General features: G+C 46.0%; 1 protein-coding gene across 1 annotated transcript in view; it reads right to left on the bottom strand.

Annotated features, from left to right (window-relative positions):
• The window catches only part of LOC119436398 (protein bicaudal C homolog 1-B-like), a 188878-nt gene that overhangs the window by 120450 nt on the left and 42637 nt on the right, over positions 1–25791 (bottom strand). Inside the window, exons 2-3 of the mRNA XM_037703239.2 lie at positions 2355–2401; positions 1037–1106 (exon numbers count right to left, since the gene is read on the bottom strand). Coding sequence (XP_037559167.1) covers positions 1037–1106; positions 2355–2401 — 117 coding nt within the window. The remainder of the gene's footprint in view (positions 1–1036; positions 1107–2354; positions 2402–25791) is intronic.

The raw sequence follows: 25791 nt of genomic DNA, 5'->3' as shown, positions 1-25791 counted from the left end.
CAGTGAAAGGCTCTGGATTGTTTTACCACTTGCGGTTCTTTAACGTGCTCCTAGTATAGAAGCGTTTTTCCATTTGCTCACATTGGAATGCGGCCACCAAGGCAAAGATCGACCTGTGGACTCATGTCCTGCCACAATATTCCACATACACTGAACCACTGTAATTAGGGCTAGTAACACCTTGTATTTCTTATATAAATTAAAGCACTTCTGTTCCTTCTGTAGCACAACAGGTTGCCGAGTTTATCGGAGAACCAGATGCCATCATTAACCTTCATGCTTATGCAATACTCTAAACGATGCCATGGGATGCCTTTCACAGCAGCTTGTATTATTACAATGGAATAAAATGATAACAGTGCAGCACGTGGCTTTTGATACATGCTGTACCGTTTTAATGATTCTCGCAGTAAACTGCACATGTGCTTAAGTACCAGGGTTCGCGGCCTGCTCACATTTTCTCAATCGTCGCTCACTTGTCAGAATTTCGATATTGTACTGCTGGAGCTAGGCAAGCCCTTGCTTTCCTATAATGCCCGTTGGTAGCGCAACACTGCCTTGCCCTAAGAAGCAAGAAGACCTGTCAACTCATCTACCAATAAGCATTGTAGGGAAGCATTCTTACAGCACTCCAAAGGCACGATATTGAAACTCTCTAAGGCGAGCGATGATAGAGAAAATGCAAGCAGGACGCAAAGCTACAAACACCGCAACTTATCTGCACATGTGCAGCAGTTTGCCGCGACCGCTGTTAGAAAGCACAGCATTTATGAAAAGCCATGCACTAAGCTTTTTGCATTTCGTTCCGTCGCGACAGTATACAACTGTGCATTGCTTGCATTTAAAATATTGCAACATGCTTTGCATAACTGACAGAACAGATGACCAGAGATAATTCTGGGGAAATGGGGATCAGATCCTTTTGTTAATGTCCACGTAAGAACTCAAATTTGATAAGTCACAGTTTTTCAAATTAAGATGGAATTAGATATGCTTTTTATATTTCATTGTGAAGTGAAGATGTTCTAGTGCTCACCTTTTTTCGATTTTGCACCAGCCTTCAGCTTCGTCGGCCATGAGATAATGGTGTCAGTGGTTTCCATGATCTATACCAGAAGAGAAAAATATTCTAAACAGAACTTTCAGGACTGAACTGTGCCACCTTGTAAACACAAAAAAAGGATGGGTTATTACTAAATTCACAACACCTTCATTGAAAGTGCACGACAGCTGCAAGATGGTCTCGTGGCAACTCTTGAGCTACACAAACAATATGCACCATTGCTATACTACAAAGGAAATATTAAAACTTTCACTGTAGGTATGTTTAACAACCAGTAGGATTGTTATAACCGCAGGTAGATGAAGCATGAATTTTACTGGTGGCTGACAGTTACAGGGACTTCAGTCAGTGATCTCTGCAGTGCTATAAGTAACCCAAGACATGACCAGAAGGACCAGCCAGAAGAATGGATGTGCAGTCAATCAGCACCAGACTAGTGCTGTGTACAGAGCAGAGGTGGGCAAATGCCCTCATTTTTGTTTTCCTCCGTCACCTGCATGATGCAAAAAAGGGGCGAGCGCATGAGTGCACGCACACACACGCACACATATAGCTTAATGATGGTGGTCCAAAGCAGACTACTATCAGACACTTCACTCCTCAAAGAGGCAGGACGTGTGTAGAGTAAGCTCCTGAACAACATTTTGCAATGTGGTGAGCGCGGCTTAAATCATGAATTCTGGACTTTAAGAGGTGCGACGTAATGCCCTAACTTATTTCTTGAGCATTTGTCGCTAAATCGCCACTGAATTTTTACACCCATTCACTGCTCTTCCTTTTCCTTGTTTGCTTTCGCTGCTGCACTGCTCTTGTTTCTAGTCAAAAACCATTTGTTACAAGTGTATGAACCTGTAACAAAGATAAAAGGTAATTTAAAAAGACTGCGTGCTAAAGATAAACCTTTCTAAAGAAGTGTCGAACTTCCTGCTATGTACAGCAGCGGTGCAATATTAGGGCGACATTTTCATAAGATGATCTAACAACTCAACAAGTTTGTAATGTTAAAAAACTTGAGGGCTCCTTTAAAGACCATTTTATTTTCTTGGGTCGGACGTTATGCAGAAGGTCCCAAGTGAGTAGTATACTACATCTTTCCAGGACCATGGCATGCAGCCATTTTAAAGGAACATGACAAACACTGAACAGGAAGCCAGCTACAGTAGAAAATAAGGAATGGTGAGCTAAAACATGGAGCAATACAGCAGCAATCAGCATCTATCAAGTGAATGCAAGAGAACCCAAGCGTTGAAGTCTGTCTGGAACAGCATTGAAAAAAAAAAAACTACTGCACCTTTTTGAAGAATCCTTCTGCCACAGTGGGTGCGTCGCAGCCAGTTTCTGCAATAGTGGAAAAAAGGAAAACCTATAACTGGATTGCGTTATGAACTGTCTAGACATCAGTTAAGAGTGCCTGTGTATACCTGCCAACAAGGTATCCGAACATCAGAATTTCCACAGTGCATTTGTGAAAAGGCAGCAAAGAATTACAAGCAAACAATTAAAATCGACGCAGGCTTTGTACAGGAAGTAATGGCTTCAGTCAATGAGCCTGCGTCACGCAACAATCTTTGCAAGAACCCTGAAATTCTGCAACAAAGCTATCAGCCTATCTACGTCTACTGCAGAATTAATGCCTCTCCCAGTGATCTACAGCTATTTCTGTCCTGTGTCAGACAATTCCATCCTATGATTTAATGATACCAGCCTAAAAAAGAACTTGCATAGTCAAATGCACTAATGTCACAAGAGACCTTACAATCCCTCACAGTCCTTCAAAAGAATTGCACATTGTTATACAGTTCTTTGAACTTTCAATTTCACCTAGCCTTGTACAGAAGCCACAAACTACAGTAGAACCTTCTTGATACATTCCTGTTGTGCCTTCCTGGCTTTTACACTGAAATGCCAGTCCCAATAAGTTCCCATAGGGTGTGTGTATTTACTGCCTATTTGTTAGGTTTATCTTGCCAGTCCTTAAGAGGAAGCTTTAGCTCGGGGCCTCCTATCTAAATACATGATAAAGGAGACATCCTTCTTGGCAACCACAGCACCAAATTTGATCAGGTTTGTTACATGTAAAAGCAAAGGTTAAAATATAGTGACCGTTGCGTGCAAATTTTTTTTTTATTTAGGTCATCAATTGTTTAATAAAAATTAACAAAAATAGCAAATTTTCAGTAAACTAAACTATCGAGTTTGCAACTATAACTCTGCAAAAAAAAATGATATCACAATTCTGTAAATTGCACCTAATAGTACATCTAAAGCGGACAAAATTGATATACAAAGTCTGCTAGAAAAGTATCCGACATTTTTTTTTTCTTTTTTTTCCAAACACCTGATGGATATGAAACAAGTGTGCTTGCATCAGCCAACCTTGAACCTTCGTACGCATGTGCGAATTTTTTCCCGCCTGCCGATAGCATCAGTTGCTGGGATGCAGCGAGTGAGGTAGTGCGCAGTGCTCTCGTCGGTTTTTTATTGCAAGAAAAAAAATGACAGAGCGACTGGAGCAGCACTACTGCATAAAATTTTGCCAGAAACTAGGCGACAGCCAAGTGGAAACCATTCGGAAGATTTAGATGGCTTTTGTCGTCAATGCTATGAGCAGCACACAGATTAAGGAGTGGTACAACCGGTTTAAAGACGGCCGCACATCGGTGGAGAGCGAGCCACGCTCCGGTCGGCCATCAACATGCCGAAATGACCAGGTCATTGCCAAGGTGAACGCTGTGGTGATGCGGGACCGTCGTGTGACTATCCGAGAAATTGTGGAAGAGGTGGGCATCAGCACTTTTTCTACACATTCTATTATGACCGAAGATTTGGCCATGAAGAGAGTTGCGGCAAAATTTGTGCCGAAGCTGCTCATGGTGGAGCAAAAGCAACTTCGTGTTGAAGTCTCACAGGACATGCTGGATTCCACAAACAGTGACCCCGACTTCATGAACACCATAATCACTGGTGACGAGTCTTGGGTGTACGGTTACGACCCAGAAACCAAATCCCAGTCACAGTGGAAGCATTCCACGTCACCAAGACCAAAGAAGGCCCGCCAAGCGCACAGCCACGTCAAAGTGATGCTGACTGCTTTCTTTGACTCCCGCGGTGTGGTACACTCCGAGTACGCACCACAGGGTCAAACAATCACCAAAGAGTACTACAGGGATGTCCTTCGTCGCCTACATGATGGTGTGCGGCGCAAGAGACTGGAGTTGGGGTCAACAGGAAATTGGCATATCCATCACGACAATGCTTCTGCACATTCCTCACACTTGATTCAGACTTTTTTGGCAAAAAACCAGACTCCTGTAGTTCAACAGGCTCCTTACTCTCCTGATATGGCCCCCTGCGACTTCTGGCTGTTTCCCAAAATCAAGAGGCCATTGAAAAGAGCGCGATTTCAGACAAGAGAGGACATTATGGCTGCATAGACAGTTGAGCTAAACTCCATTCCGAAAGAGGCCTTCTCGGAATGCTTCCAACAATAGCAGCACCGCTGAGAGAAGTGTGTGGAGCCCCAAGGAGACTACTTTGAGGGTGATTAGGTTTCTATTACGCTCCAGTTATGCCAGTTTTTTTTTCTTCGGCCAAAGGGCGGATACTTTTCTAACAGACCTCGTACATGGCTCTCAAATCAACCATTAGCTTTTCAGCAGAACTTTTACAAAACTCTTGTAAGCAATGTAACAAATTCACATAAGGTATAAATTGACACATCAAATTTGTCCACTTTGAATGCTCTAATGAATGCAGTTTACAGAAATGAGATATGTGTTCTAGGTGCACGAATTTGTAAACTTCGTGCTTGTATTTTTCAAACTTGCCAATTTTCGAAAATTATAATTAGAAAAATCAGGCCCCAAATCAAAATTATGCTTCTAACAGCCACTAGAATTTAGCTTTCTCCCTCAAAGGCAACAAATTTCATTAGAATCGGCCCAGTGGTTAACTCAGAAAAGTGTTTCTGCATTTTACATGTATTTGAATAGGCGACATCGGAGTTGGGCCCAAGCTAAAGCTTCCTCGTAAGTTCAGAAACTGGGACGATGCACTACCAACGCAGTATCATCCATCAGCAGGACCTACGTTGACCACCACATGACACCCCTTAAAAACAGTGACTTAGCAGCACAAGCCATATTCGATTCAGCCAAAATTTAAGAGTGCATTGTGAAAATGCACCTGTTATAAGCCGCGTTTACATGAGCGCGACAACTGGCGCATCGCATCCATGTAAACGGGGATAACGCACTAGGAAAGCGCGTCGCATTAATGCGTCAGACAGGGGTGGATTGAGACGAGTAAGTCGACTTTCGCAGTGCACGTAAACGCGATCGCATCGCTTTAAGAATGATGGCCAATGCAATTTTCTGTGGATCTGCTGCGCTCGCCGAGACGCCGGATGCGTCTGCAAGCGCTGGTTTGCCTTCGATCTGCGACACCGCTACCATCGCACCAGGGGTGATGCGCTGCATGTAAATGCTGCCGCATCGCTTTACTCGTTATACGCTAGGAAATGTGATGCATTACTGTCGCATTCATGTAAACACGGCTATACACTCAACTGCAAGAATACAAAGGAGGACTTCCAAGAGAGATTATCAAATCATGTTTTAGTCTGACTGCTCATTAACCTCAGACCCAGTGTCAAACCCCAGTGGACAACAGCTTTCATCATTTTCAACGTTAAGCAGGAATGATAAGCAAAGATAATCTGGTATAAGAAAGCTAAATGCAAGCAATCCATATGTCAAGCATGTAGAAGTGGGCAAATAGTATTTAATAGTCAAACGCAGATGAAAATACTAATGACAGGAACATTTATTTGGTATAATTAGGTGCCATGCCTGTACCAACTAGTGCAAAAAAAAAAAAAGACAGCCAACGATCAGGAACAAAGGATGTATGGTGTTTCATGGCGCAAGAGCAGGAACAAAGGATCAGCTTTATGCACAAGACAACTAAATGTCTGGGGAAAAAAAAAAAAAAAAAACAGCACGAATACCTTCTTAACTTCAGAGCATGACTGCAAACAAGCATTCCAAAAAGAATGGCGACTAGCTTACCAAAAACGCTAAAAAAAAGATAGAAAAGATGCCAAAGATAGGAAGTTGTGTAAAAAGGAAAAGAACTACTAAGGACTTGTGTGCTTCCGTTGCAAGGAAGACATCCCACATAGTAGCGTGAAAGAAAAAATGCGACATGACTAGATTGCGAGAGACTAAATGACATACTACAAACAAAAATCACAGGCTGTTATGTGCTTCCACCACAAAACCAAAAACAAAGCTTGCATTGAACAATTTTTCTGCATTGCTTTGAACACTTGTCATCGCACTTCTGTGTGCGAAACAAAGTATCGCAAATGATCAGAACGATAACCAGACTAGCATTAGACTGTTGCAAAATATTTGGTTAGTTCGAATATGAATAGTTAGCGTGGAGTATTTGATTCGTATTTGAAACTTCAAACACTCGCCCACCCCTACAAGAATGTACTAATTTTGTTGCCACTTGTTTTCAAGAGAATTTATACTTTGTTCGAGACGTAGTGTTGCATCATCACCAATGACAAAACATGAACATGTTGCACATTTCAAATGCCATCAGACGATGAGGCAATCGAGGATGAAAAGTGAATGTGGAAGGGGGTTTATTAATGTTGGACGGCAGAGTCTCGGCCGGCGTCAACAGCTCACGATCTGCGCTTGCACCACTAGCCAAGACAAGTGTCCCACTGCCACGCGTGTTGCTTCGTCCCCACTACAGTACCCCAGCGGCGAAGGGAAGCCATCCTGGAGACTCAGGGCAACGCGAGAATAAGGGGGTCATGGCTTGAGGCGGCTCGTGTGGACCACCTGGCGACCAAGACGGCGCTTGGCCAAGGTTCTTTCTGGGATTTTACGTGGCAAAACCAGTTCCGATTATGAGGCACGCCATAGTGGAGGGCTCCGGATGAATTTCGACCACAGTTGGGTTGACCAGCTCAATAACATAAGTGACGAAAGATAGGCACTCGACAACGCAATAAGGGCCCTGGTACTCGGGGGCAATTTAGGAGTCAGGCCAGGTGAATGAAACGGTACGCAGAGCCATATGAGGGAGCCGATGGCGAAAGCTTGTTCAGTCAGACTGCAGTCATGGCAATCTTTCTGGAGGGCTTGGCTGTCCGAAGTAAATGAGCGTGCCAGCTGACGACACTCTTCAGCATATTGAGCCATTTCATAAACTGGGCTGAATTCGGAGACGTCCGGACGATACGGCAAAATGGCATTGAGTGTGGTGCATGGTTCGCGGCCATATAAAAGAAAGAATTGGGAAAAGCCGGTGGTTGACTGTGTCGCGGTATTATACACGTAAGTGACGAAGGGAAGCAACAGGCACAGCAAAGACAGTATCAGCTGGTGTCAAAGCTCGCGATCTGCACTTGCCCCTCTAGCCAAGAGATTGTCCCACTGCCGTGTGCAAGCAGGGGTTGCTTCCACTGCGCCAAGCGCAACCACGTTGCCAGTGAATGCCGAAGCGCCAGAAATTTGCAATGCGCCCACTGTGCTGGCCAACACTTGACGTCGCTGTGCAACGTGTGTACTCTGACTCAAAGCGTCTGGGCAATGCGTCTGCGCCGTCCGTGCAACGCACAAGCGGGCCGAAGTCAATTGACACACCATCTCCTGCAACATCTGTGTCCACGAGTTGCACCGGTCTCATGCCGGTATTCCTACAGACGGGCAGAGCTTGGGCTGTCGCAGCAGGAAGGTCAATTTTGCTGCGTTTCTTGCTAGACACTGGCAGTCAGCGCACTTTCGTTCAGCAGGACGTTTCTTGAGCACTTAATTGTCCTGTTTAAGCCGTTGAGCAGCTGAACCTATTCACGTTCCGGAAAACTCAGCGCCCTGTGACCCTGAGATGTAACAGTGTCCATTACACTCCGCAGCCAGCACAGTACCAACGAGACCACTATAGATGCCCTCGAAGTGCCAGAAATCCCTGCGGTAACCAGCCCACCAACCAGCAGATAGCGCGATCGTCACCATGATGACTAGAGACCGGATTTTAGGCAAATGCCTTTTTTGTTCCTTGCGCTTCTATCGCCCCACTTTGATATATGTACATGAAATAGAGGTTAAGAAGGGCTTTTATAGTGTTTTTATCGTGCCTATAAATGTCTATTTTCAATATCGGCGCCTATATGAACACTATTTAGCCTCAAGTTTCGCTTTCGAGTGCAGTTAGAGACCGTTATTCATGTTACTGGGCAACATTGACTGTTTGGAATTCTATGGGGTTCAACCTAGTCCTTTAGTTCAACTAACTGCTAGCAGAAATGAAATAGGACTTGCCGGCCAGCATACGCCGCCGCGCTGACATTGCGCGAGCGGTTGGCGAATGCGAAACCGCGGAGAGCCGTCAGGGGAAAGGAGAGTGAAGAGCAAAAGAAGAAAAAAAAATGTGATGTGCACGCGGCTTTTGTTTTGTTTGTAATTTACTTTTTAAGGCGTTCACCGCCATCGGGCATTCCTTCTCAGCGTACGAGATCATTCTCAGTGACAAGAGGCATAATTTTGAATCCAAAGATCTGGAGATGGTGGTAGCTTGCTATTGTTTCCACAATCTCCACAGTGATTCATACACTACGTTCCGCGTGCTCTCCAAACAGATTTCTTCAACATGTGCACTTCAAATGGGCGGAAGTGTATTTGGTAGTGTTGCGACGTCTGACCAGTACAATTCGGATAATGTCATTGTATATGAGGAAATTGCGAAGAGTTGTACCTAACAGTCCTCATGTAAGAACATGCTAATTTCTTAATAAATCATAGTCTCTCTTGCATTTGTTATTTGTCTGTTTTGTTGTGTCTTAATTTAATTGCGTCAGGCAGACATAAAGTATCGTTTTTTTTAATCAGTATTCCCAGCTTTCAAGTATTCTTTTTCATGCCTGTTTCACTATATGCGACGCTCGAGTGCAGTGGCCATTGAACATGAATATGAGCAGTGTACTTATTGAATGAAGCCAATTGATCATCATTAGTCCAGCAGTTTCATGGGACAATTGCACGGCTATGTTCAACTGTTGGCACCTTTGTGCCATCATAGACAACATTTCTTGTTTTCCTATCGTAGATATAGGCCGTGCCAACTTCGTTTGAAATGATTTGCATTTATGTAAAAATTTATTGTGCCTATATTTACGACGTTGGAGGCCTGAAACGCAGTTTTGCCTGCCTATTCTTGGCACCTAAAACGCGCTTTTTTTAATGCGTAAAGATCCAGCCTCTAATTATGACACACCACGATCTTGTTCCCACTGATGCATGCTCTGAAGCGACGACTTTCCGGGAGAACAAGATCAGCATCATGATAGGCTCCAACCTCTACTGGGAGGTTGTAACCGGACAGATAACTCTACTATCACCGCAGGTTACGGCAGTGGAGACCCTTCTTGGGTGGACCATCCAGGGGACGCTCCATGATTTATCCAAAGGTTCCGCTGTACAAACCACATCACTCTTCCTTGCTTTCGGCGAGAGTGCGGCAAACGACGCCTCACTAGACGTGGACATCTCTTTTTAGAGATGCCTCGACACCCTTCAAGTGCAAGATGACCCCGACGGTAAAAATGACACCCACATGGCTCTGGAGGAGTTCAAAAGCCACATTTCGAAGAAAGGAGGACGCTACAAGGTTCCTCTCCTTATTCGGGAGCCAGGGGCGCGATCTTGTGGAGGCGTTCCGTTCCATCGAGCCGCACACGATTGGCCAATTTCAACCGCGACGTTCAAATTGACCAATCGTGTGCAGCTCGATGGAACGGAACGCCTCCGTTCCATTTTGGAACGCGTACAAGATCGCGCCCCAGGTCTCGACGCCGGCCACAACAACTTTGCCCTTGCTAGGCAGAGGCTCTTCACGCAGCTCCGACGCTTCAAGCAACAACCAGATCTTCTTGCCCAGTATGACAAAACGATCCAGACTTATTTTAATGAATGTCACGCTGAACGAGTTCCCGACCAAGACGCACACCTCAAGCCGAACACGTACTACATGCCGCAACATGGAGCGATTCGACGTGACGCAGTCACTACCAAGCTCCAAGTTGTTTTCGACGCATCGTCTCATACTCCCAGTCAACCAGCCAGGAACAGCGTGCTTATCAAAGGGCCAAAAATGAATGCAGATTTATTGAAACTGCTGCTCAACTTCAGGTTTCATCCAATTGTTATGGTGGCCGAGATAAAAAAGGCATACCTGTAGATGGTCATTCAGCCCGAGGACAGATGCACTCAGTTTCCTGTGGATTGATCATCTCCCGACGCAGCATCAACCATTGCCGCCAATTGTTCAAAGGCAGATGACCAGCGTTCCATTCGGTGGTCATCACTTCTGTCACTGAAAGCCAGTTTCACAACACAGTGGCATGCTTCAGAGAATCCTTTTATGTAGACGATTTGGTAGTCGGTGCGAACAGCATTCAAAAAGCGCTCCAAACTTATGCGGAGGCAAGGACCATTCTAGCGGACGCCGGCATGGAGATTCATAAATGGGCATCAAATCACTCAGTGCTGTAAGAACACTTCCAGAAGGACCAGCTCTCTTTTGAAGATGAAGGTGGCGATCCATACACCATGAAGGTATTGGGGCTTTGCTGGGAGAGAAGCGACGATTCAATCATCGTCAGTGCAGACCAGGTCAATAAGTTTGTACCAACCATGCCTATAACAAAACGAACAATGCTTCAAGGCTTTGCAAGGATGTATGACCCTCTTGGCTTTGCCGTGCCATTCTCCGTTTGTGCCAAGTTGATTTTTCAAGATCTCTGGAATCGCCCGATCCGCAAGAGAATCAAGAGAGTGCTAGGAGTCCCTTCGAGCACTAGCATGGAACGCCTCATGCAACTGGGTATTCGCAACACGTTCGAAGAGATAATCGAGGCACAGCATACGGCTCAGGTGGCCAGGCTCTCCTCCTCAGCCTCGGGCAGGAGCATCCTGGCCCTCCTAGGATGTAGTCCAGCTCTAGAAGAGGAATGCAAACAATCTCCCTAAGGAGCAAAGGGCTTACATTACCGTCTCTCCTTTTCCCCGTAATGTTCACGCACAGCACAATGCGGGGAGACTGAGGGCCAGGGGTGAAGCCCTGTGAAAAGACGTTCGTGCAAACCCGCAGTCTGCATGCTTCGTAGACGCGGAGCAGTACGGTCGATCGGCCAACTTCTCGGCCGTCACGGTTGATTCCACAGGTTCTGTTCTCCACTCTGCTTCTATAAGGAACGCCACTCCCGCTAAGGCCGGGTAGGTAGCTATCGCCCTTGCTCTCCTTGACGATTCTAAGCAACAGATCTACGCAGCGGTCAGGACCTTTGTGTCCAGATCGGTATCAGCTGAAGTAACTCGTATTTTAGGTCATAGGGATATTTCTCCTCACACAGTCATTTGGTTTCCGGCTCACCTCGGATCACATCTGGCCTCCATGGCGAACTTGAACGAGATCGCCCACGCCCGAGCGCACTAACTTACTCACCGCGCTGGGCAACCTGGGGGATCTTCGGACTCCAATCTAGCTGTCTTTAGGGACGTTCTCATTTTTAATGAGATCATCAAGCATTATCAGTTGGGCAGGAGGGTCTTCCCCTTCCTCACGCGAACCTCTCTAGAGCACAGGCATCTACCCTCCGCATGCTTTATACCAGGTCATACCCTAGTCTTTATTCCCACAGCTCACTGCGTGGAATGCCTGGGTTTCCGAACTTCCTACTGAGCAAGGTTCATCTACCCCGACAAGTCAACGGGCCACAAGAACACACAGTTGGAGTCGCGGAGCTGCATATTTTCGCAGACGCAAGTCTGCGAAAATATGCAGACTGGCATCTTTTACAATCAAATCTTTTATTGAGCAAGGGACGAAACACGCCATTGAAGTTCTTGATCTAGCATGCCCAGATTGTGGCGCCGCTTGTACGGTAGATCACATGCTCTGGCAGTGTCCCTCATTACAGGGTCCTCAACGCACAATCGAAGAGGAATGGAGCTCGAAGCTCAGACCTGCCACATTAACTCAGAGCCGTCCAGAGGGCCCGCGACGCAGCGGTGAGGCTCGGCCTACCCGTCCCGACGTGGGAGTGGCCCGCTGCTCTACCGCCTTGAGCGGTAGCACTCCTCAGGACCTAAATAAAGTTATGTCTGTCTGTCTGTCTGGAAGTTGCAGCACCCATGGGATTGCCCGCTACCTCAAGAGCAGCTCCTTGCGTGGAATGCCTGGGTTTCCGAACTTCTGACTTTGAGCAAGGTTCATCTACCCTGACAAGTAACGGGCCACAAGAACACACAGTTGGAGTCACGGAGCTGCATATTTTCGCAGGCGCCAGTCTGCGGGCGCATCTTTTACTGAGCAAGGGACGAAACACGCCATTGAAGCCCCTGTCGCTGCCTCGTTTAGAGCTTCTTGCCTGCTTGACGGCTGCCCGCCTCTACGACTACATGAGGAGGATACCGTGTTTCAAAGCAGCAACACCGTTTTTCTGGACCGACTCCCAGATAGCCATTCATTGGCTGTCGCAAAATCACGGACATCGTGACCTGTATCTTAGAAATAGGGTCGCAGAAATACAGCAACCAACACCTGGCAACAAGTAGACCCACTGCAGAAGCAAAGAAAACCCGGCCGACTTGCAAGAGGTATCGCGGCGGTCACGCTCCTGCGTTCGTCAATGTGGTGGAAAGGTCCTACTTGGCTTTCTCTACCTATATGGGAGACGACGTCACCTGCTCAATCCCCTTAACCGCTCATGTCTTAGCTCTAGACACAGCATGCATTGTCACCGCGGCGCAACCGCAAGCATTGCTCCAGGTTGCAGGCTACAGCCAGTACTCGTGCCTTCTTCGGGTTACTGCATGGGTCTGCCGTTTCATCGACAACACAGGGCTACGACAAGCCCATACGTCCGGACCACCGACTGCTCAAGAAATCGACCAAGCCGAGCATTACCGGATTAAACAAGTCCAGCAGGTGAACTTTTCTGACCACGTAGAAGCACTTTCAGCTAGTAAACCGGTACCCAGCTTCATCTCGCCTGCTACTTCTACGTCCGTTCCTCGATGACAATGGACTTATCCGCATTGGAGGACGTCTCCAGCTTTTGACAGTCCTTTTGACTGTCCACCACCCCGCAGTGCTTTCTGGTCGTGACGTTGTCACAAACGCTTCTGGCTGCTAAAAGGGCATCAAGCAGTGACATTTGCCCTGAGAGGACGTCCGATTTCCAGAAGACGCAAGCTCGCACCAGAATCGGCACCCATAGCACCATTGCCACGAGACCAGATTTTTGAAACTAGTCCATTTACAGTTGTCGGCGTTGACTTCCGCAGACCACTTGATTGTCGTTCAGCACAGAAAACTCACCCCAAAGCCTACATCACCGTCTTCTCATGTGCAGTAACACGTGCTCTTCATCTCGAGCTCACAGCTGACATGACAGCCAGCAGCTTCCTCGCCACATTTCGACGTTCCATCTCTCGTCGGGGCATCCCTTCGACCATTTATTCGGACAACGCCCTCTCCTTTCATCATTGCGCTCGACAACTTGGAATTGACTCCGAATCCAGCCTCTAGCAATTTTGTCGGCTGCAGGAGTGTGTTACAAATAAAGAAGGTGCGCCAAGGACGCACAGCGGCCACGGGCGCTGCTGGCTTAGTTGCTACCAGATGAAGGAAGGAGTCAGACATCCGGGTCCGGGTCTAATACCCGTCGTTATTTTGCTACATGCGTTGCTTGTAACACATAATGCAAGGAATTGCCATGTGATGTTAAACCTGTATCTGTATTTAGGAAGACAAAGGACTCGTTTGTATGAATGAACTAGAGAAATGGACTTCTCTATTCAGATATATGGGAATGCTGATATTGCAAGCATGTGCCCGTGCAATCTGATCAAGCAAGTACTTTTTTTCAAAATACGTTACAGACCGGTTGACAATGAGGGCGGTAGGCTTGGTGGAACCAACAATGGGACGTTCACAATGCGCTCTGCTTACATATTTCAGGCCTTGCTACTCTCGGTCACCGGAGTGAGCACGCACACGTGTGTGAACGGTGCAAGGGTGCTAATCAACGCAGCATCGACAAGTAAGATTGACAGTCGTTATACCAACCCTGTCAACATGAACTTCGCCGCGCATGCCATACCCGTGAGCGACATCACGTCATTGGAGCGTACAGCTATAAGAAGAACGCCCTGCGACTGAGTCTTCAGTGGGCTTGGTGGAACCAACAACGGGACGTTCACAATGCACTATGCTTACATAATTCAGGACTCGCCGTGGTTGCTCAGTGGCTATGGTGTTGGGCTGCTGAGCACGAGGTTGCGTGATCGAATCCCGGCCACAGCGGCCGCATTTCGATGGGGCGAAAAGCGAAAACACCCATGTACTTAGATTTAGGTGCACGTAAACGAACCCCAGGCGGTCCAAATTTTCGGAGTCCCCCACTACGGCGTGCCTCATAATCAGATCGTGGTTTTGGCACGTAAAAACCCATAATTTTTTTTTTTTTTTTTACATATTTCAGGTTAGTTATCCTTGTACCTGTAGAGACGATGATAGGTGTCCGTTTGTTCTGCCAAGCCCATGCACACTGCTCTCAATCATATGTGATTGTATTCATGTCTGCACATTATTACTGTATGGGGATTTTGAAAATCCTGATCCTAGCAATGCTGAGATGCTCGAAAAGCTGTTAACAGGTCAACAGGCGACTTGAAGGAAGTGAAATTGAAACTTACTGAAACTGAAAAGGTTCTGAACAAATTCGGTGCACGTTTAGAGAAAGTCAAGAACAAACTGAAGGAAGTGAGCGAAAAAGCTGGTACCATTGATAGTCTAAATGATCATGTCATGAGACTTCAAAACACTATCATGAACCAAAAAAGTAAGCTTACTGCACTGGAGGACCGAAATCGTCGAAATAACTTCGTTGTCTTTGGAATTACAGAGGGGCCGAATGAATCTGAAGAGGTACTTCAGCGCAAGTTATAAATGAAGTTTTTTGTGATAAACTTGGACTGAATTGCAAATCAGTAGCTAGAATTCACCGGCTTGGGAAATCTCGTCAAACCGCCCGGTTATTCTTTATTTTCAGGACTATCTTGAGAAACGGAAGGTGCTCGGCAAATCTGCAAAGTTAAAAGGGACGAACATTTTTATCCAAAATGATTACTCTTTGGAAACCCCCAAGAAAAAGAAAACAGCTATGGCAAACTACAAAACACGAGAAAACGGGAAAGAAAGTGTCACTCGTAAATGATAAACTTCGCATTGGAAAAACGCTTTACGTATGGGATAATGCATCTTCCACACGTGTTCCAGTTCTAGCTGCTGACAGCCAGGCTTCTGAATCATAGCGATTACAGATATCTGAAAAATTTTTGCATATCCTTTCCTTGAATGCCAGGAGCATTGTCAACAAAATATATAGACTGGAAATTTTGTTACGTACGACCCTCACTTGGTGGTTTTGACCGAGACCTGGTTAAATGAAAACATTCGTGATGGTGAAATTATTCCGCCTGGTTTTAGCATACATCAACGCGATCGTGGTTCACGTGGTGGGGGAATTGCAGCGATTGCTAAGTCTGGTATAGATGTTCATGTCATGCAACAAATTGAAGATCATGAGAGCTTGTTTCTAACCATCACAACAAATGAGTTGTCGTTTGTACTCTGTGCCGTTTACAGGGCACCTGATGCTGATGTGTCTTTTCTTCCTAGACTGTGTGACCAATTGGTTAAGTTTTGCAAACGAAATAACATATAACAGGAGACTTCAACTTGCCATCCATAAACTGGAAACATCTGGCTTATGGTGAATGCACTAATACAGATGCTATTCTTGATATAACACTTGCTTTGAATGTTGAACAAATTGTATGTGATTTTACTAGAAAGCAAGCCCTTCTGGAGGGTTTTTTTTTTTTGTCAGTGAATATTTTTCTAAACGTACTATTGCTGTTGAGCCGGGTATTTCAGACCATAAATTGTTTTTCACCTGGTTGTGACACATCCCAGGGACGCAAGATGCAGTCGGTCTAGTGCGACAAATCAAATTTTGAACGAAGTGATGATATCTCAATTATTGATTATTTAGAGAAAACACTAGTTATTGATGCTCATTCTGGCAATGTTCATGACCTATGGTGTCATCTTAAACAAGTAGTGTCATTCTGTACTAAGAAGAAGAAATAAACTATTTAAAGTGCTGGCACGTTGCTTTTAGTAGCCTCAGGTGTCGGCTCGAAGTCCTTGGACTCGGGCGGCATCTTCGGCTTGCCAGACGGCCCAGAGCTGATCTTCCAGCACTAAAAAATTTGTACCTATGAGAAGGGCTACTAAAAATCGCAAAAATCTGTGGGTTAGTCATGAAATAGTCCACATTAAACGTAAACTAAAACGATTGAGAAAGAAACAAAATATGTGTTAGAAAACCCTCATGGAACTAAGGAACAATTTGGCAATTAAGGTGCAACAAGCAAAGCATAATTACTTCACTTTTTAACTTCCAGAATTTCTTAACTACTGATCCATCAAAATTTTGGCGTTAACCTTGGAAAGACAAACGAGTCTGTTCGAAAATTTTCAGTAAACGATCACGTTGTCGATATCGCAGCTGATATAGCTTAAGCATTTCATGTATAGTATTTTCAGTGTTTTTTTTTTTCCCGTAATGACAACTACAGCATACACAAGGAACTTTTGAAGACAGGTATCCCAGTGATAACAAGCGAGGGGGTTCTATCTATGCTACGTAAATTGAACGAGAAAAAGCGCGAGTAAGGATGGCATCCCTACTGTGTTCTTGAAACGCTTTGCAGCGCAGATTGCCGACTACTTGGCAAATCTTTTTCAGCTTTCTTTAACCGCTCGTGAGCTTCCCGACGACTGAAAGATAGCACACGTTGTGCCGATTTTTAAGAAAGGCGACAAGCTTAACAAATTATAGGCCCGTGTCGATTATATCTACTTGTTCGAAACTTATGGAACACGTCATAGCTGGATATACAAGGTCTTGTCTAATAATAAAATTTTGTCGCCTTATTAACACGGATTTACCAAGGGAAGATCTACTACGACTCAGTTACTCACCACTGTACATGACTTTATAATGACATTGGACCACTAGGGGGCAAATGATGCATTCTTTATAGGTTTTAGAAAGGCGTTTGACAAGGTGCTGCATACAAAACTGCATACGAAACCGGCCTTCCCTGCTACTTAGAGAAATGGGTTGAAACATACTTGCATAGCAGAAAACAATTTGTTGTAGTGGATGAGTGTGCGTCTGATATGCTCCATGATTCTTCTGGTGTGCCCCAGGGCAGTGTACTCGGACCCTTGCTTTTCTTAGTTTATGTGAATGATCTCATTGAATTTTTGTCTCATACAGTGTGTATAAAACTTTTCGCCGATGACTGTACTATATACAAGGAGATATTGTGTGAGAGTGATCACATATTGCAGGACCAATGGTTCCAGATTGAACAGTGGTGTCGAACTTGGGATATGGAAATTAACATGCAAAAAACAGTTTTATTAACACTTACAAGTAAATTACAGCCTAGTTCTTATTCATATACTCTTAGTAACCAAGATATAGCAAAGTTTACGAGCTATAAGTATTTAGGCGTTACACTTCTATATATGTGCATCAGCATTTAGGAAGTTGCGTTTCTTAAGGAAACTAAACAAAGCTCTAGCAAAGCTAAAGTTACTAGAGTACAATACTTACATAAGGTCGAAATTAGAGTATGCTTCCGTAATTTGGAATCCCGAAACTAAGCAGGATATATATAAACTTGAGATGTTGCAAAGAAAGGCAATCAGATTCATTTTTGGTAAATATAAAATGTGCGACTCCCCTACTAAACTTATGCAAGAACATGGGAGTACAACATTAGAGGTGCGTCGAAAATATGCTCAAATAGTGTTCTTGCATAACATGTTGAAAGGTAAATTTGATATGTCCATACCTTCATATGTAAAACCCTTAGACACCCGAAAGACTCGACACAATCATGACCATGCACTGAAACTGGCATTTGCTAAAACCAATGCATTTAAACACAGTTTCTTTCCCCAGACAATTTGACTGGAACGCTCTTCCTAAGTCCATTTTTGAGGAGGCCGATTTTCAAATGGCACTGGAAAAGTTTGTTTTATTTTTGCTAGTTACTAAGTACGTATTATATGTGTAGTGATGTAACCCTGTTTGATTGCTAATGGCGTTATTCATTTGTAATCCCGATTTATACTAAATATGTTTTGATTTCCCACTCCTGCTTGGGGCTGTCATGGCCTGCAGTATTGTGAAATAAATAATAAATAAAAACCTACTTTAAAAAGGGCTGTGTCACTAGGATTTTGTTGGGGTCAGGTGAGGTTAATGCACATGACCCATTCAATTCAAAGGCACCACTACATACAGTAGTACACATTGTAAGCATCAATTCTATACATGACCTGCAAGTTGGAGCAAAAGTAAGATATCGTCATGGAGAGGAAGCATCTGGAGCGTGCACGCGCGCACACACACACACACACACACACACACACACACACACACACACACACACACACACACACACACACACACACACACACACACACACACACACACACACACACACACACACACACACACACACACACACACCTTCGCATGACGTAGTGCTCAACAAGCCAATCAGCGTGGGCATGACTGATACTGTCGCCGAGGCGATACTGTCACCAAAAGTGATTGTCGCAGAATACGTTCCCAAGTAAGCCTATGGGAGCATTTGTTTTTACTCATTGCAGCAAGCACCTGCCTCCTGTATTTCAATCGACTTCCGTTAATTCGACCCCAACGGGACCGACGAAATTGGTCAAGTTATCTGGCAGGTCGAATTAAACAAGATGCAGAATAACGCCAAAACACTTGATTCATTTGGCAGTATTTGCTTAATTAGTGATGGGAATGCCCTTTAGCAATTTGAAGCAGCCATTGGAGCAGGCAAAATCTAATTTTGGTGCACCTACTCCTCTGTTTGGAGCAGGTGTAAGCCTTCCATGAAAGCGTACACAGAAAAACAAAATATAGGTTGGTGTTCTTAGTTCACATAATCATTTACTCAAAACTAAGAGCAAGATAAGTTATTCACCGTAGCAAGCAACGACAGCAGCGGCGAGCATACAGCAACATGCTACCGGCGGCGCTGTGCAAAACCACGCATGGAACATTCAAGGGACACTATAAAGAGCAACTGTTCAATTCCGTGGTATTAGCATAGAGTAACATACGGATTACAAGAGTGGCCACTCCAGCCTAAAAGCTGGCCGAGCTACGCAGCTTCATGCCACCCGCTAGAGGTCAATAAAACACTCCCAGTCTCTCCAAGGGAACGCGCCTACTAGTTAGCTTGTAGTAACTTTTCTAGTGCACTATGCATCTACTTGTCTATGTGGCTGTAGATGTAGACGTTATCAACAGGTTGAGCCGGCCATGAGCAGTGGATGATAAGACTAGTACTATATAGAATAAAGCATAACGTATCGCTACAAAATATCGGCCATGGTATGATCAGGCAAGGCGACGCTACAAAAGATGTGCGATAACGTCTGCGTGGTCTTTGCTGGGTTCGTCTGCCAGAACGTCTGTCTGCTTGGCTGCTGCTTGGTAAGAAGGCCTTCATTACTTTGCAAATTGCTTATGTATTTGTCAATTCAGCCGCAAGTTGACATTTGTCGCATTGTGCTGTTCGGCGCAGAGAGCTTTTTTGTGTTCTTCACTTCGCGCATGATGTTCGTGGATTGCTTCACATTATGTAAACAGCAATTTGGAATGCTGCGCAGCACGTTTCCGAGAAAATCGTTTCTTGGCGCGAGAAAGTGAGTCAGCCCATGCCGGTATACGTAGTCAATTCAATGCACGGGTGTGCAATTGTGTGAAATACTTCAGTTAAGCTTAGGATCGTTAATCGTGGCGTGCGCAGATTGCTTGAAGCCTTTGTTACGAGCGCAATTAGAGAGAACTTGCGAATTGAGAAGAATGTAAGTTACGAATTCCGAATAAACACCACTGCTTCAGTAGCGCATGCATAGCACCGAAAGTAGCTTTTTTTTTTTTAGCTGTGGCAATTGCACGCGACGCTTTTCGCGAAAGGGCGATGTGAAGTGCGATGGGAATTACTGCTGTGTCAGGGTGTCAGGACAGGGAGAGAGCGTGGTTGGCTGACAACTGTAGTGAGCAGCCTTCATTCCTTGTTTGCTATGCAGCCCGAAACTACCACTTAATAAGACAAGTTAGGCTTGAAAATACGAGCGTTGTTTTCCTCTTTAATGCTAATGCTGTCTTCTGCAGTTTTACTGTTCTGTGGGGTTTTTCATAATATCGCCTGTTTATTCCTTTTGTGAAATGTACTCTCAACATATGGCACCTGTATTGGCATGTCTTGCACTTTGCAGTGCAACCATCTTTCTGTGCTTGCGTTCATCGAACGTTGCGAAAAAAAAAAAAGGTGTGCATGTGCTTACCGAGAATATGACTTGAAAATAAGATGTTTCGTCTCTTCCAACCAACACTTGTCATGTTTATTTAAAATGTCTGCATAAACACACAGTGGCATCGTGTGCTTGCTGCTCTGGCGGTACAGCTTACACGAAGCTACTCTATGCATGCAAGCAATGCGTTAAAAAATCGAAATATAGCCTCCGGGACGAGCACTCGCACGAAAGTGATCTTGGAGGCCGTGTAATTTTTCTAAATACCAGAAAATAGCCTTCGAGACCAGTTTTCCTGCGGTCCCAATCTCCGTGTCTGTAGATTCCACACACCCGCTAGGTGCGCTGTGAAGCAAAATCGGCCGCAGGGGCCTATGGAAGTGTCCTCTCTTATCCTTGTATGTTACCCTAAGGTATTAGATTATTAGCGCTAGCTTGAAATCACGGATTCCAAATTGCTTTTTTTTTTATTGGGGCTGTTGTGGACCTGTAAAAGCTCTTGAAATTTGCTAAGCAGTCTTCTGGTATTCTAGAATATAATGTAGTACAACTCCAGCAGTTGCCATCAGAATATATAATGTCACAGTGAGCTGGGGGCGGGAAATCCAAGGCAGGGTTACCACCTGTCTTTCGTTCTTGCATCTCTTCTAGCTTACGAAGCCTGTGTTCACGGTAAGAGGGGCTCTTGTTGTTTTTATAATTAAATTACTAGTGCAGCTGAAATTAGTGTTCTTTTATGCTCCCATTAAGGAAGGACCGCTTCATAGATTTGATATACCGCACCACACATTTCGATTTCGTTTTCTTAACCATGTCAGGGCAGTGCAACTAATACAGTGAAACTAATAAAGTTGCAAGCAAGCAACATGAATAAGTACGGTGGTTACTGATCAGCTTTTTTGTCTACAAAGCACCATTGCGCATCAGCCCTCGATGCGTAAAACTACTGCATTGATCTGTCATCGCGAAGCTAGCATAGCCACACAACTCATTGTAGCGTCATGCACGCCTCACGGTTGGTGTATAAAAATTAAGGTACAGTGAGTCGTTTCACTTCATGAACGCGGGTGACGCGCAAGCGTATGGGCGCTGTAGCACACACAAAGCTATCGCCCCTCGGTGCGCCTAGACTTACTACATCGCAGATTCAAGATAGGGCCCACGCGACCGCGCCATACGCCCGCCCACCCCTCCCCGGTGCCTTGCGTGCGATGGAAGGCGCGCTTCCTCCCCACTTCCCTCCCTAGCGCACGCTTTCACTCGCACATAGAGCATACGGCGCGCGGGTACGATGTTATCACGAAACGAACCCGCTACGTCCACAACGCACACAAAACCCGAAACAACCATAGAATAAAGAACCAACTGCCAGAGGAGGTTAACCCAGCGCGCCTCCGCCTACCCTCCTCCGCGACGCTTCGCCTCCTTTCTCATTCCCCGCTTCGCTCAACGCCACCTAGACTTCTCCGGGTTAGTACACTGTATCCGGGCGGCGTTGCTTTGCCGCGCGCCCTCCTCCGTACTTTCACCGGCGCGCGATTCTTTTCTACACCTACATTCGCCTTCCTCCTCCGGCGATCGCTTCCCTCGCGGCCCAAAAAAAATTTCGCCGATATGATAGGCGGGGCCTGTACGCTTGCGCGTAAAATAGGAATCAATTCGATTCTGTCGGCTGTCACAGTGCCAGCCTCGCTGGCTGTAACGCCCTGAACGAATGCGACAAATGAATGCAATGGCGGCACGGTTTTTGTATTGTGTAGTAGCGTCCCAATTTTCACACCGCCAAAACTACGTGGCGCAGCAGTGGTGCAGTTTAGGTGAAAAATAAGTCGGCTTCGCTGCAATACAGTCACGTTATGCAGTAAAGCATATAAACGCCGCGAAGGCGGTTTTGGTGTCATCGGATAGCGCCGCTTAAAGGGCCCCTCGCCAGGCCACGTATATAGCAAATTTTAAAGCGACAGCTATAAGGGCCCCGTAACGCAGTGAGCACGCCGCAAACTGCGCCCTCCCCGTGCTTTCTACAAATCACAGCGAGGCGTCGGCCGGCCGGCCGAAAAAAAAAACAGAACGCTCGCCTTGTGCAGAGCGTTTCTCGGTAGACACTGCGGCTACATAAGCTGCAGTGAGAAGCAGTCAGGGATGTTTGAATGCTATCGCGTGCTACTGGTTGTACGTTGGAAGTTAAGTTAATTAACTCTCCCCTCTAGGGAGAGTTCTACAGCAATAATTTTTTTTTCAAATTGGTTCATTAATAGCCGATATAAAAATATCGCAGTGCCCCAAACCCGCCATTTCAGGAGGCGAGCGTCACCGCCAACATCGACGCTCCATTTGCCTCCCTCTAGCCTCCGCAAGCGAAATTCCTTCCCAGCGTTCTTCCATACTAGAGTGACCTAAAGCCCCTCCACGCGCCCCCGCCGCAGGTCGGCGAAAACGCGTATGGAGGGGCTTTAGAGTGACCTAGAATACTGGGAGGGTGAATAAAGCGATGCGCGAATACATGGGGGAGCGTAAAGGATTTCCAGATGTTACGATTGGCGTGTAACACTACGTGCAAAAAGGATTATCAAAAGACCATGCCTAATCAAAACCCCATGCCTAATCGAAATGGAGGATTATCCCTTCTTTCGCTCCCACTTACCCCTCCCCGTTGGCGCTGAGCCGTGCTCCCTCAAGGGCTGCAGAAGATAGCGTCAACCTTTCCCTTTCCCTCAAGAACCACTTATCATCATGGATCCATAATTTGCTATGGGTGTCTCGAGTGGTTGCTGGTCTGGCGGGCGCCCCGCAGTGATTACGGGCCCCTTTGTGTGTGTGCGTGACAAGAGGGAGGGCCGTCTTCCGCGAACTGTGCGACTCAAGGGGACACTCCTTTCCGCGAAGCAAGCGGGATCCACGGGTTGCCGCCACGTCGCCTAGGAGAGAGAGAGCAGCCGCCAATCCGCGACCGGACTGAGCCGTGCTCCCTCAAGGGCTGCAGAAGATAGCGCCAACCTTTCCCTTTCCCTCAAGAACCACTTATCACTCAGTACATGTCACGTGACGTTGACGTGAGCAAAACCCCGCCTACGATTTTAGCGGCCCCGCAATGTATTTTTATCATTATCCTCTTTATGCTTCGCCAACCATATAATTAACAGTGCAAGTTTGATTATATATATATATATATATATATATATATATATTGGAAATCGTCTCGCCCCTGCCTGGTCGCCATGGTTACAGTGTACTAGAATAGGGGCAGTGTGCTCACTGCCACATCCCTGCGCCGCGTCGCCGCGGCGCACTCAGTGTCGCCTGCTCCGGCGCCCGCCAGAAGCGCTGCCGCCAGTTTCTCCTGAAAACTTCCCTCGCTTGGTATGGAGTACGTTCTGTTGGATCGCGACGTTGACCGTTCTCCCTCAAGGGCTGCAATAGATAGCGCCAACCTTTCCTTTCTGAAAACTAACCACTTAATGTCGACGTTGTCGGCTCTCGACTGCAATTCCCGCCGGCGTTTTCAGCAGTATCCTCTCTGCTTGCTCTCTGCTTGACGCTTTGCTCAATGTGCACTCTTAGTGAGGGAGAATGGCTAGCCGCCGTCGAAAATACTGCTTTGAACCCGAGTGCAGATCTGCCTACAGTCATGTGAAAGATGCACCAAAGGCGTCTTTGCTCAGCGTTCCACGTGATGAAGAACGGCGAAAGGAATGGGAGAGGAACCTCAACCGCGCAGATAAGACACTGGATGAATCTTGCGAGTCTGATTTACACTTCGAACCGCGATTCATAATTAGGGACCTGTGCACCTTATAAATATAGAATGAAAAGAGGTGCGAATTCCTCGTGACAATTGCCACTGCTATCAGAAAACGCTGTTCCCACGATTCTTCCGAATTTACCACAGTACGTGACGAAGACGACACCGAAGCCCAGGAACAAAAGGAAATGGTGTGAAAGGGACCAAGCAACGGCGAAGAAAAGCCGAAGCGCACTAGACAGTAGCTATTCGGAGTTCTCACCGGCTGCTCCCGTCGCTTCCGGGATCATTCTTTATTTCGTTGAAATAAACATTGTTATTGCATAAATGTACACCCGTGAGCAAAAGTATACGGACTAGGGATTGCGCGATAAAGCTGATTTTTTTTCAACTGCCTGCGAATGCAACTTGAAATTGAGGACTGCAGTCCAATCTTGGCATTGCGAGCTTTAACGTGTACTGGTCAATTCCACTTTATGCATGTTAATTACGAAGAAAATGAGTTTTTTTCGGCGACCCTGTGGTCTGTATACTTTGGCTCACCGGTGTACCTAGCTGGTATTTTCATCCTTTCGATTTCATGTCGCATTAACGTTACGAAAGATGTAATACATAAATAACCAGCTAACCAGCTTAAATTGTGCAGCAGTGATACCTAAATATTTAATTTCGTGAATAGATGGGGCAACGTGAAAATGTCTAAGGCGCTGCACGCCTTACCTGCGCAAAAAAAAAAAAAAAAAAAAAAAAAAAAAAAAAAAAAAAAACTCGAAGTGGTGGTTAAATTCGGCGCGGTGGTGCTGGAAACGCAGATGCGTGGTCGTTGTGGCGAAACCACACTGACCATTTTATTGATCAGCTGCAGAAAAAACTCGAGTGCCTCTTGCTACCGGGACTGCAGCGGCCGTATCAAGCCTTTAACAGAACAGCATGAATAGCAAGGCTAGTTCATCCGTGCCTCCGGCAAAAAAAAAAAAAAAAAAAAAAAATCGCCAAACCACTGTAGATCAGCCGCAACAATAATTAATTTCACTGCACACTGCGAAGGTGCACCAAAAGAACTTTTGTGCGCTGCACGTCGTGCATTTTACTTTTATACGGTGAAAGCAGCAAAACGCGATAGCTGTTTTACCGCGACGCGTAGGAAAGTTTCAGGTGACGCTGCGAACCGCGCCACTGTCGGGGGCGACATGAAGTGCGTCAAGCTCTGCCGCGGTGTGAGCGCACTACAACTCTTCTAGTACACTGTAGCCATGGTCTACCGAACGCCTGCAGCCTGTCGACAACGCCACGCTACCCAGTAGTAACGCCGGTCGAGGTTCGCGTAAGCGGCGTCGCAACACAGGTAACTGCCACGCCGCAGCGCTGCTGTTCCGAACCGTCCGCCACAAACATCACCGTGTGATCGGTAATGTTTGTGGCGGACGGACGTGGTTTTCCAGGGATCCGTGGCGGC

Source organism: Dermacentor silvarum, chromosome 1 (assembly GCF_013339745.2).
Source record: "Dermacentor silvarum isolate Dsil-2018 chromosome 1, BIME_Dsil_1.4, whole genome shotgun sequence".
In the NCBI taxonomy this organism is placed as follows: Eukaryota; Metazoa; Arthropoda; class Arachnida; order Ixodida; family Ixodidae; genus Dermacentor; species Dermacentor silvarum.
This window is presented reverse-complemented; position numbering and strand designations above follow the sequence as displayed.